Here is a 12,252-nt window from a genome sequence, read left to right as displayed (position 1 = left end):
TCTGCTATAAACCCATCTCACACTTCAGGTATCTCGTGTTTTTATGGAGCATGAGAAAGCAGCCAACATGCAGTCACAGCCATGAACAACAATTATCACCTTTGAAAGCAAGACCTCAGGATTCAAAAGCCCACAACAAAACAAGACAAAAAAAATTCCTCAGATTAATGAATGAGAAATGAATAAAACATAGATTTTTAACCAAGCTGTTGATACAGCAGTTGCTCACATCTGAGCTAAAGAATAGAATGGAGTTGGCTGGTAGCAGCTGGCTAAATTTAGAGATGGCTTATTGACAATTTGGGGCCATGTCTGGAATTTGTCACAGCACAGTCCTGGTTTTCCATAAAAAGGAATGAAACCCCAACACCTCTCTCTGCTTTGCTATCAAAGCCATTTTATCTGTGGTGCCCCAGTGTGCAACACCATCAGCTCGTAGCATCAGAAATGACGAATTTCTTTTGAAATTACTTCCTTTTCTTAACACAGGCTCAGCTTTTTGCCTTAAACTGCAGTTCATCCTCCCTGCTCTCCCACTGCCCGTGCCATCAGGAGGTTCTTTCCCAGCAGCCCAGAGCAGCCCAGTCAGAGGCTGATGGGCTGCAGCAGCATCTGTACTTGGATGCCCTTGATTGTGCTGACAAGAATATAAAATAGAAATGCCTCAGAGAAGGCACTACTCGAAAAAACCACAAGGAATAGAAATGACTCACAGAAAGGTCTTTGTTCTCACAAAGGGAAGACCGGTCTGTGGATGAAGTAAGAGTGTGCCAAGAGATATTTTTGACGTTTCCTCAGTGCAGCTGCTCAAGTTCTCTGAACAGTTTATTAGAATTTGCAGAAGGTCAGGAGAAGTCAGATCTAGGCATATTTTCCCAAACTGTACATATTTTTAGCAGCAAAGAGGAGCAAGCAGAGAATTCTATCCCAATGGTTCCCCTAGCAAACCTTGAGGTAGCACAGACAAATTTAACTCAGTTTCTCAGCAAGGTGAAGACTCAAAAAAAATCTCAACTATTAAAACTTTCCAAAATTGATAAACTTACTTAATTTGCAAAGAATTTTTACTGAAATTGGCCTGTGACAGCAAAAAGGAAACATTTATGGGGACCTTCAGTGTAGGAATATTTAAAATACTAAACTGCATCCTCATCATCCAAAAGGCACAGCAGCACCAGTGTCTCCTGCTACAGTGGTGTGGGAATTACATCAAGTGCTGACCCCCATCAAGCAGCTTCCTTCTCTCCCTCAGCCACCAGAAACACAAAGTTGGATGCAGACGAACATACTTACACATATTGTTCTAATATGAAAGCACTTTTATATGGATTATGGACTATTCCTAATGGTCACAGGCAAAGAACAGAAGAATAGTAAAGCGTTTTGCAGCCTCCATCATGTATCTGAAATATGTGTTACAGTCTTTTTTTGTCAGAATGTCATAAAGGAAGACTCAAACTGCCCTCACGTTTACCAGTTTTCATTTACAAGCAACATTTCAGGATCTACATCAAATGCAGTGACAAAAAGGCTCAAGTCCAGTTCTCATCAGTTAATTATCCCACTGTTGTCATAAAACCAGACTTTAAAAGCCCAGAATCTGTCTCTTTTCCACCCCCCCATTCTTTTTAGAGCTGTTTCAATGTGGCCTGCAGCCCCAGGATGCCCGTGGGGTCAAGCAGTCTGTTAAAACCTGTGACCAACAATGGGTCACAGTGACACTCTCACCTCTGCAATGACACAACTGCTCCTTGTTTTGCTATTTGTACCAGAGCAGGTTCATGAAAGATACTTTACACAAAATTTTTTCCATGACACAGTGAAAAATGTGAAGAAATGTCATTAATTTGAAAGTTTAAAATTTAAATCCTTTTATATTATTTACCATGTAGTGCAAGACAAAAAAACTCTCTTCTGCACAAAACCAGCAAGGCGACACACAATTCCCAATTAAAAATATCCTAATTCTAGTTCTGGACAAGTCAGCATTGAAGTAGCAGGGTAGCACCTCACTGCCCTGACCTAATCTGACTTTTAACCCCCCTCCACCACTTAAAAAGGGACTTGGAATGCGAGGATAAATTACATTTGGAAATCCACAATCCACCCATTTGTTTCTGTGTTTGCTGGGAAGACTGACTCAACCACATCCACTTCAGACAGATCAAATGATATAAAATTACTACCCTAATAACAGTACTTAAATTCATATGTAGCAACAAATAAATTGTGCAGAAATCAGCACCTTTGCCTTGCACAATCAGCTGCAAATTCAGTTTGGGCAAAGCAGCTGTTACTATGAAACACCAAATAACAGAGAGCACGTGAAATGCTTATGCTCCCATCAATGCTATTCCAGATGCAGAAGATTTTTCCCAAAGCTGTGGAGTTTTTTTCATTAAGCCAGAGAGGAATGAATACTGCAGTGCTGTATCTGGCTCCAAGCAAACATCCAGCCTGCTCTCAGCTTGAAGAGACTGCTCTGGGCAGCATCCAGAACGAGCAGCAGCAACACCACGGGGAAAGGCCACCAGGGAAATGGCTTGTTTTTGCAAGTTCATGGGAATTTGAGTTCTGAAACCCAATCTTCCCTAGCTGCCTGAGACTGCCTCATCATCAGGGAATTGGCAACCTTTCCAGAGAGAGGCTGGCTCTGTCTGGAGCAGCAGAAAGCAGCCCTAAGGACAACCATGCTGCCTCAATTTGGGAGATAAAGGTCACCAGTTTGGAGTGGCAGAAAGTTCCCTGCTTTGGTGGGAACTGAGTAAAAACTGGATTTTAGGGTTGCAGTGGTCCCAGGAAAGAGGTTGCCTGTAAACAATGCTTCAAATCTCCCAGCATGACCAGAGGAGCAAACACTGGGTGCACTTTTCACACAGAATGAGATGGAAGGGGTGCCTGGAGGTCTCAAGTCTGATCATCTGGTGGAGCTGGGCTCAGCACAGCAAGGGCTGGGTGCTCTGAGCCTTTTCCAATCCAAATCTGAACGTCTGCCAGCATGGAAATTCCAGAGTCTTTCTGGTGACCTGTTTCAGAGCTCACCCAGGCACACTGACACATTTTGCTGTGTAACCAGCAAGACCCTGCCTTGCTGCATGCCCTGAGTGTTGGTTCTGAGCACAGCCAGGCTCTTGGGCACACTCTGGATTTACTCATCCTCCTCCCTTTCTGGTGAGATACTCTCCCTGCTTGGGTTTACACACACATCCATCTTTTCAGTCACTTTTTTAGGACTTCATTCTCATGTGTGCCAACCAGCTTTAAGTTAATAGTACAACCTGGCTGCAAATTATCAATCATCCTGTACTTTCAGAGCCAAAAAGGGAGAAAAAGCAGGTGCATTGCCAATTTCCACCAACTACCCGAATCACACAACTGTGTCACAGCTTTTTCTTGCAATCCCTACCCAGCCCTGACATTCCTCCCTTCGTGTTAACTCCTCACAGTCAAGAGGATGGGAAATTATCTGTGAGAAGGGTCAAGTCTTCCCTTAATTCTACAAATTATTGGTCTACACAGGAATTCCCACAGTAACAGATGGCGGAACTGCATGAAATTTTAAGAAATAGAAAAGAACTTTAAGGTCTTTAAGTTCTCCATACAGCAGTTCTGAGATAGCATCATAATTATATTCGAATTGTCTCTCATTTTAACCACCAGTGAATTATCATGAACCATGAACATTCAGTAACAGCAAAAACACGACACTATGAAAATAAAACATGCTACAAAGCACAGCTTTTACACAAAACCTGAAGTAAAAACGAAGAATTCGGCAACAAATGTCAAGAATTCCCAGTGTGGATTGTCAGCGTGCAAAACCTAAGTGTTACTCAAAGCTTGTACTGACTTATGCAAAATACATCCTGAGCAGTCATGAAATCCAAAAGCCATAAAACTGTGACCCAGTTTGGTCACAAATATCAAATGTGCCTGCACATTATCTCAGTGATGTTTCAAAGTTTAAATATCCCTCCCACTTTGGGGCTGGTAATACAGACACACAGAATATATTACTGCAGAATAAACTAAGGTGTGAATTTAGACTGTTCTGCAAGGTGTGTACTCACACTCACTCCAAGATAAACACAAGGGCAGTTTATATCCTGGTTTACAAAGGGCAAAGGAATTTCTGTCTATGATGCTGCATTTACTGCAGGCTCTGCAATTGCCCTGTGACAGCTGTGACTGCAACTACTGTGCTACATGTCAAGAAAATTACTTCCAACAGCACTCACCTGATGCTTCATTTATTTAAGATACATCTCTGCCCCAGAACTCCACAGTATGTTTGTTTAGATAATCACTCTAAATTCTTTTTACCTCCTTCCCCAAGGATTGCAGCTAAAATTATAAACAAATTGCTAGTAAAATGTGGAGTTTTTCTTGGGAGAGAAAGAAGGTGATTCATATTTCCAGTTATTTGAATTTATTGCCTAATCTCATTCTCTCTGCCAGATAAGGCCCAGTTTTCCCAAAGACCAGCAACAACCTGGCTGTCTGAAGATAAAAACTCAAAGCACCGTGCCTCGTATCTTCCACAGAACCAAACCACAGTAACAGAAGATTAAACGAAAAGCAGCATTTGTGAACAAAGGAAAGGAGCTCTCAGAAGTCAAAGCCTACCTGAGTTGTGCTTTAAGTTCAGTAAACCTGGGTCTCCTGCTGGGGTCGTAGGCCCAGCACTTGGTCATAAGGCTGTAGAGGGTGGGAGGGCAGTTTGGAGGCATCGGGAGCCGCTCGCCGTTCTCGATCCGCCCGATCACATCGTTGTTCTTCACCCCCTGGAAGGGCTTCACCCCGTGCATGAGGATCTCCCACATACACACACCTGAGGAACACACACAAAAACACATTTTCTTCACTGGGGGCGAACAATGGGGCCTGACAAATGAGAGACTGACCCCAGTTTTGTAGTAATAATGCAATTTTTTCCAATATATTTAACCAGGGAATTGGTTTGGACATACCTGCAGCAGGATCACACACACAGCACCAGCCTCACCTACTGAGGAGGCAGAGTGACCCACAGCTGGCTCACACAGTCTTTTACCTGCCCTAAACCAGTGCTTGCTCATATTCAAATCTCTCTTACAAGGCACAATGTGTTTGCTTTTCCCTCTGACTCCTTCCAACTGGCTTGTTTCAACATGTAGAGTACATTTTCACTATGGGGGTTTTTAGCGTTGGCATTGGTCCACATTTTTTGTGCTGAAAACATGTAACAAACCAGTTTCTATTGAAACTGCATTAACAGAACACAGCCTGTCACTTTAGAATTGGCCAAAATGTTCCATAGGCTTCATTTTCTAACTCTGACACTACTAGAGTTTTCTTCAAACTATTATAAACCCTTCACTTCTAAACATTCAAATTTTAAATTGCAAAGAAGGTGAACTCTTACTTGACTGTCCTGCTCTTATTTCAAGTCTCATCCCTTTTGTTCCCTAACGCAGTTTGTGTTCTGTCTGTACAGCCCAGCAGTCAGCACCAGTTTGAGCACAGGACATCAGATTCATATAAAATGTTGTATATTTGGAAAAAAATATTGAGGTTTCAAGATGTTCATTTATCCTGATATTTAATGAGCTTCTGGTTGTATTTTGTAGGAGGAAATTCCTATAAAATTCCTATAAAAGCAGGAATCTAGCATTAAGGAACTGGAAACTGGGTATCTCATAGGATGATCTGTACATTAAGCAAGGAAATGTGTATGAACAGAAAGGAAAATTCAAAATGTAACAGAGAAACAGCAAATGGTATAACACAAAAAAACCAAAACCAACAGACAAAAATAATCTCTGTCATAATTATGAGCTAATTTCCTTGCACCTCCTTTTCTGTCAGCTTTTTACTAGAAGTAAAAAGGCCCATGAAAATCCAGGCTTATTGAAGAGGAAAAGGAAAGAAAAATACAGAGGAGCAAAACATGCTGGAAGAAACTGGATTTTCAAAATACACAGTAAAAACTGTGACAAATATTTGGAAATTATTCATTTATAGCAGTCAAAATGAAACACTGGACTTGTCCAAGAGGACACAAAGAACCCTCCCCACTTGGTTTTCACTCACCAAACATCCACACATCGCTGGCTGAGGTAAACCGTCGGAAATTGATTGACTCTGGAGCCATCCACTTGATGGGTAATTTTCCTTTGGAAGCTACAGGGAAGGCAAGAAAGGGCAGGCTCTTATCCCCACTACAGAGCTCAAAAATAGATTCTGTTCCCAGTGAAATAATTCACAGGCAAAACCAATCTCCAGTGAAGTACTTTAAATATTGATATATAAGGCTGTTTGGCTTTATATGAAATGGAGAAATGAACCAACAAAAGCCAAAACAATAATAATAATCCCCAAAACCTCCCTTAGAGACCCCAATAACAAACCCCAAAACACACCAAGAAATAATAATCTCAAAATTATTTCCCCTCTTAGCAATTAAAAAGACGAAATGTAGCTCAGCCAAGCAAGACAAATGAAATGAGGAAACACAACAGAGTGTAAGGGGACAGATAATGGATAATTTAAAAGATATGAAATCAGAAAAATATTAAAGATGAGATTTATGATTTATCATGGTTTAATAATATACACCAGCTTTGGAATGCTACTGTTTGGTACCCAACATGCATCCTTTATTTTCCTGCTGCATTTCCCATTTATCAGGAACTGCAGGACATCTCTCAGCTGCTGGAGATACCAAAGCTCAGTATTCCATCCAAAATGGGGCCAAAAGCAGGATTCCAAGGCAGTTTTGTACTGAATCTCCCTAGTCCAATGGCATCTGAAGTACACAGCATACAGTGACTACACAAACTCAGCACTCATCTGTACCCACATGTGCATTTGCTACTTTTTGTACCTTAAATCACACCTTGTGATCCTTCTTCTTAAGCACACAGAGGAATTTACTGTCATTATTAAACTGTTGAATAGCTTGCTTTTTTAGACAAATGCACCAGCTAGACCAAAGAAATGTGGTTAAATCCTCAAAATAATAGTAATCCTCCAGTGAGAAGCAACTGTGTTCTCACTGGCCTGCAAGAAGGACCCAGAGGTGACCTCACCTTTGTAGTAAGTACTGTCTTCCATGTATCGGGATAAACCAAAGTCACCTAATTTCACACAGTCAGTGGTAGACACCAGCACATTTCTAGCAGCAATATCCCTGCCAAACAGAAAAAATAGTTCTAGTATTTCTTGTAACTTTAGGACATAATGTGGTGAAGTATCATCACCTGAAGAAAATTTCCCTCCTGCCCTGCAAAGGTAAGGAACTGCTTTAAGATCACAGTCCCGTATGAGGTTTCCTGCTAAGGAGCTCAAGTTGTCATTGCAGAGAACAAGATCCTCCCCTGAGCCTCCTTTTCCCCCCTGCTGTTATTTATGATGTTTTAATACAATTATCTATGTATCTATGCATAGCTATTACTTTACATGCAAGTGTTTGCATATACATTATCACAACACATACACAGAATTAGATAGTACTTAAACAAAAGTGAATTGCTTAAGTTCAAAATTAATTGTAGTTAGTAACTGGAGTTCTGTGAACTCTTAGTTGCACACAATAAGAGGCTGAAGCCAGTCTGTTCTCCCTAGAAACTCATGTTCATATTCAAGGGAATAAAATTCAAAACACACTGTGAAGGAAGTTTAGGTTCATTTTCTGGTTAAGCAAGTACTTGTATTTTATAAATATTTTATTTCCCCTCTTCTTTACTTAAGAAGCCATCTGCCCTTGTTTTGCTTTTCTATATTTGAATGATTACAGTTGACTCACAGCTTGAAAAAATACTGTAACCACAAAGCAACAACTGAAAATGATTCCCACTGAAATCTGGCATCAGCTCCAAGTCAATCCAGGAGTGAACCAGCAGGTGTCACCCTTGAAAAGGGTGTCATTTCAATGGAAACCGCTGCAAAAAGGGCACTCCCTAGAATTTTAAGCAGTAACACATAAAAAAAGACAGGTACAGATAAATGTGTGGGAAATCTTACCTATGTACAAATCTTTTGCTCTCTAAGTAGGCAAGAGCTGTGCTAAGCTGGTAAGCGTAGAGTATCAGAGAGGCCAGGTCCAAGCTGTACTTCCTTACTTGCAAAAACGACCTCAGCTGTTTGCACCAAGGAGGAAAAAAAGAGAAAGAAATTACAACAAAAAAACAACAAAACTGAAAAAGGCATGTTTCAAATTGTGATGTTTACATGAGTATCAGTGGGCATGAATTCCTTGCCTGAAAGGCTGGATGGAGAAAAGAAAACCACTTCCCATGAAGAACTGTGACTCTGCATTAGAATTCAAGCACTTTTTCTACATGAAAACTGTTAAACTAAGAAAATAACTGTAATTTTGTGCATTCCTCTCAGTCTCCTTTTGAAAAGCATCTGCTGCTGCTGCTCTAGAGTGAAGCACTCTTGGACTTTTTGGTTTTTTCTGCCCCTGAGTGCAGCCTCCATTTATGGCCTAAATCACTCCAGAACTGAACAGGACCTGGCCAACCCAAACACAGATTGATCAGTATTGTTTCAGAAGCATTCATTTGAATAATTAATTTTAACCTATACATGCTAAAACAACTGTATTTAGCTCAGAGTGGCCAATATCAGTGTAGAGTATTTGTCAGCTCTATTCCCAGTACGAGGCAGGCAGGATCTACTGGAAGGTGACACTCCAGTGTCCTTACACATCAAAACAAGGCTTTGAAAAGTGATTTGGGCATTGGAAAGGAAATCTATTGACAGAAAGTGACTTCTCCACTACAGGTTTTTCTGTCCATCCCTCCTAATTTTATTGGAAAATGTACTGCAGTTTGATAATTGCAATGACAATCATATAATGTTGTATAAAATAACCCTGCAGCTCACATTTTCAGAAACGTGTCTCAAGGAAATCGATTATAAAAAGTGAGATCTAGTTTTCTTTAAAGCATTCATCCAAAAACCATAATAATGAGGGAAGTCATCTTATCTAAGGCCTCTGCTGCAGATATTCTACATGAAAAAAAAAACAACATAAGAAATTGAATGTTTCAAGGGAAAATGCAGCATTACTCAGGAAGAATAAAAGATGGACAGTTTCACTTCTGGAAGGTATGTTTGCAAATGCTGCTGAACTGATTATCACATTATCATCATCTTGACAGAGGGTCATGCTCTCACTCTGGAACTGCAATTGAATGCTCTGAAAACTCTGACTAAATCACTCTGGAACGAGGTGATGCAGTTCCCCCCGTGGAGGTCAAAAGCTGCCACTCCTGTTTCTGAGTCTATAACTCTGCAAAGGAATATGATATCATGCCTGATAGCATGTGTTAGTATTGTGAAGTGTTTTTTCAGCCTTTTCTGTGAGCTAAAAGAGAGGAGGGCAGAGCTGCACGAGGATTTCTCATACCTCTCCAAGCGTACAGAGCTCCATGATTATCCAGACTGGGTTTTCTGTAATAACTCCAATGAGCTTCACAATGTGAGGGTGATCAAACTGACGCATTGTTACTGAAAGGAAATCAAAGAATTCAGGGTGTTACATAAAACATTTCTTAAAAATAAAAAGCAAGCTGTTGGTAAAGCATTTAGCCCATGAGCAGAGGAGATAACCACAGGAGTTCAAACAACTGCTGCAAGCAGTAATGTCTGGATATTCCATGTGTGAGGGCAGGTGGAAACACAGATTGCTTGAGCTGGGCTGTTCTCCACTCACAAAAATGCAAACTGCTGTGGAAAGGCCAGCCAGGTCAGGCTCTGCCTCTCAGCCTTGGATCTGGTTAGGAACATAACCTAGGTTAATAAAATAATCTGTAAAACCAGTCCACAACCAGTTGATCTGTGCCTTTCTACTGGAAGAGGAGGTAAAAACAGTCTGTATAATTCAATTACTGGAAAATACATGTTTGCCAGGTTACAATATAGACAAAAATCTGATTTAATCATTACATCCTTTTATTTTCCCTGGAGTTAATTTCAGTATGTTTCATGCATTATGACATGTGAATCACAGAATCACAAAATGGTTTGGGTTGGAAGGGACCATCAAGGCCCCAAGCCCACCCATCCTGGTCAGGAACACCTCCAGGGATGGGGCAGCTTCTCTGGGCAACCTGTGCCAGGCCCTCACCACCCTCAGCAAAGAATCTATCTTAAAATCTGATTTAACCTGCTTTTTCAGCATTGAAAACTTCACCATAGGCAAACCTCCAAATAGCTGAATATTCCTAATAGTAAAATATTAGGAAATAAATGTATTAATTCAGTGAAGTAAGCAGCAGTTCTGAGTGGATTTGCAATCTGAACACAAGACAAAGGCAACAGATGGGAATTAGAATGAAAAAGAGGAAGAAGAAATAGCAAAACTATTAAATCAAAATTGAAAAGTACTATTTATGTGTCGATTACAGCAGCATTTCCTAATCTGTCAAACTTGAAGCATAATAAGGAGCATTCAATGAGCAATTATTTTCTACACTGCCAGGAGACAGCAGCCTACCTTGTGACTGCTGAGTTATTACTGTAAGCAATGCTATTTACTGTTCCAACAGATAGAAATGCAATGGAAAAATTACAGTAATTTACAAAAACTCTGACATTCAAAGGTAAGAATCCATTAGCTATTAACAAAGGTCTTCTGAAAGAGCTGAAAAAATTACTTGAATAAAGGAATAGTGAATAAAATATACTGTAACATCTGACCACAAGCAACTACTTTATTGATAAAATACAATACCTTTACAACATTTAGAGGTATACAACAGCAAGGAAAAATAGGCAAAAATTGAGGCCTAAGTGCCAAATCTTAATTTGTTAGCAAAAGCAAACAGCAGAGGAATCAGTAACTTTAATATTCTTTAAAAAGGTTTTGTTCCTATTCACCTCAACAAAAAGCCTTCCTCCACACATGAAATGTGCTATTTGGGGAATGCAACATTTGTGGGCAATTATTTAGAAAAATGGTCTATTCTAGCATAGATTTTAATTCTGAATTTTCAAAGCAGATCTCTCACAGACACATTTCTAGCAAGGACAACTACCCGACCTTCCAAAGCAATGAACTGGAGAAAGTGCTGCGTTTTTTTAATTCATTAAGGAGAAAGTAGGAAACAGAGGATCAGATCTAATATTCCAAAATTGGTTCTAAAGCCCTACAGGCGTCAGACATCATCACTGAATTTGGAAAATCAAAGAACCCACATCCAATCACACACATGGGCAAGGCAAGGATGTAAAGCAGTCCCCTGGCACATGGGGAAAACATCAGGCTATATATTAATAAATATTTACATCAGTGTAAGAAGTTTCTGGCACAGGTGGCCACAGTCTTTGCAAGGAGCAGTTACAGAAGTGATCCCCAAAGAAGTTGTTTAATACTCACAGGCTTCTTGTAAGAATTTTTCTCTAACACTGTCTGAAGTGCAGTTTTTACACGTTTTGATTGCAACAGCCATAGCTGGATTTTCCTGAAAAACATTATTGAGAAATAGCTGAAATACAACCCACCAAAAACCACCCACCAAAAGCTGGCTCTTAAAATTCTGGTGAAAACTACTTTGGAAAAAATTACTATTAAATAAATTACCTTTAGTTGAGAAATTACATGTTGAAAGCTTCAGTGTTAAAATGCCATTATAATCAAGACACTTGCATACAACACTTACACCTAATGTGTCTTGGAAATATTTAATCTGTTTTAAACCATTGTTTAAATTGTGGAAAAATTATGCCAAAAGATGGTAAGTTTAACTGAATAGTACCGTAAACTTTTTGTGCTATTGAGGAGGTAAACTCTTGACAATATTTAGCATAAATAGAGGAAAAAAGAGATATGTGCCTAAAAACTACACTTGGCTTATACAAGCAAGCAACCCAGAAAGCCAAATTAAAGACTTTTTGTGGCTCTTTCAGAGGAAAAACTGGTTGTAATTGTGAACTCAGACTACAAAGGAAAGTAAAACAAAAATTATTACATATTGTTTTCACAGTCAGGTCAAGGCTTTAAAACCAGGTTCAACAGAACCACATCTATTTAAAATCAAATGAACATCTGATTTATCATCCTCTGAATATCCAAAAATGAGAAGTTCTCGATGAGTTGAGAGCAGCTGAAGTGTTTTAAAACTAAGCTTCATTAGGGTTGGGCTTGTTCAAGGACCTGGATGTTCTCCTTCCAAGTGGGAAACTGGGAATTGTCCATTGTTTAATGGGCAGTTTGCACAAAATGCTACAGCACTGATGAATATCCTCAACCAATTTTTAAGG

General features: G+C 39.8%; 1 protein-coding gene across 3 annotated transcripts in view; it reads right to left on the bottom strand.

The window, feature by feature from the left end:
• The window catches only part of PTK2 (protein tyrosine kinase 2), a 188,532-nt gene that overhangs the window by 23,504 nt on the left and 152,776 nt on the right, over positions 1–12,252 (bottom strand). For all 3 annotated transcript variants that reach the window (XM_063407212.1, XM_063407051.1, XM_063407126.1), the window contains 6 exons: positions 11,369–11,453; positions 9,398–9,498; positions 8,005–8,120; positions 7,071–7,171; positions 6,073–6,162; positions 4,627–4,831 (listed from right to left, as the gene is read on the bottom strand). In XM_063407212.1, the coding sequence (XP_063263282.1) occupies positions 4,627–4,831; positions 6,073–6,162; positions 7,071–7,171; positions 8,005–8,120; positions 9,398–9,498; positions 11,369–11,453 (698 nt within the window). The remainder of the gene's footprint in view (positions 1–4,626; positions 4,832–6,072; positions 6,163–7,070; positions 7,172–8,004; positions 8,121–9,397; positions 9,499–11,368; positions 11,454–12,252) is intronic.

This window comes from Prinia subflava, chromosome 1, assembly GCF_021018805.1.
Source record: "Prinia subflava isolate CZ2003 ecotype Zambia chromosome 1, Cam_Psub_1.2, whole genome shotgun sequence".
NCBI classification, from domain to species: Eukaryota; Metazoa; Chordata; class Aves; order Passeriformes; family Cisticolidae; genus Prinia; species Prinia subflava.
The sequence above is the reverse complement of the archived record's forward strand: the minus strand, read 5'-3'. Positions and strand labels throughout refer to the sequence as shown.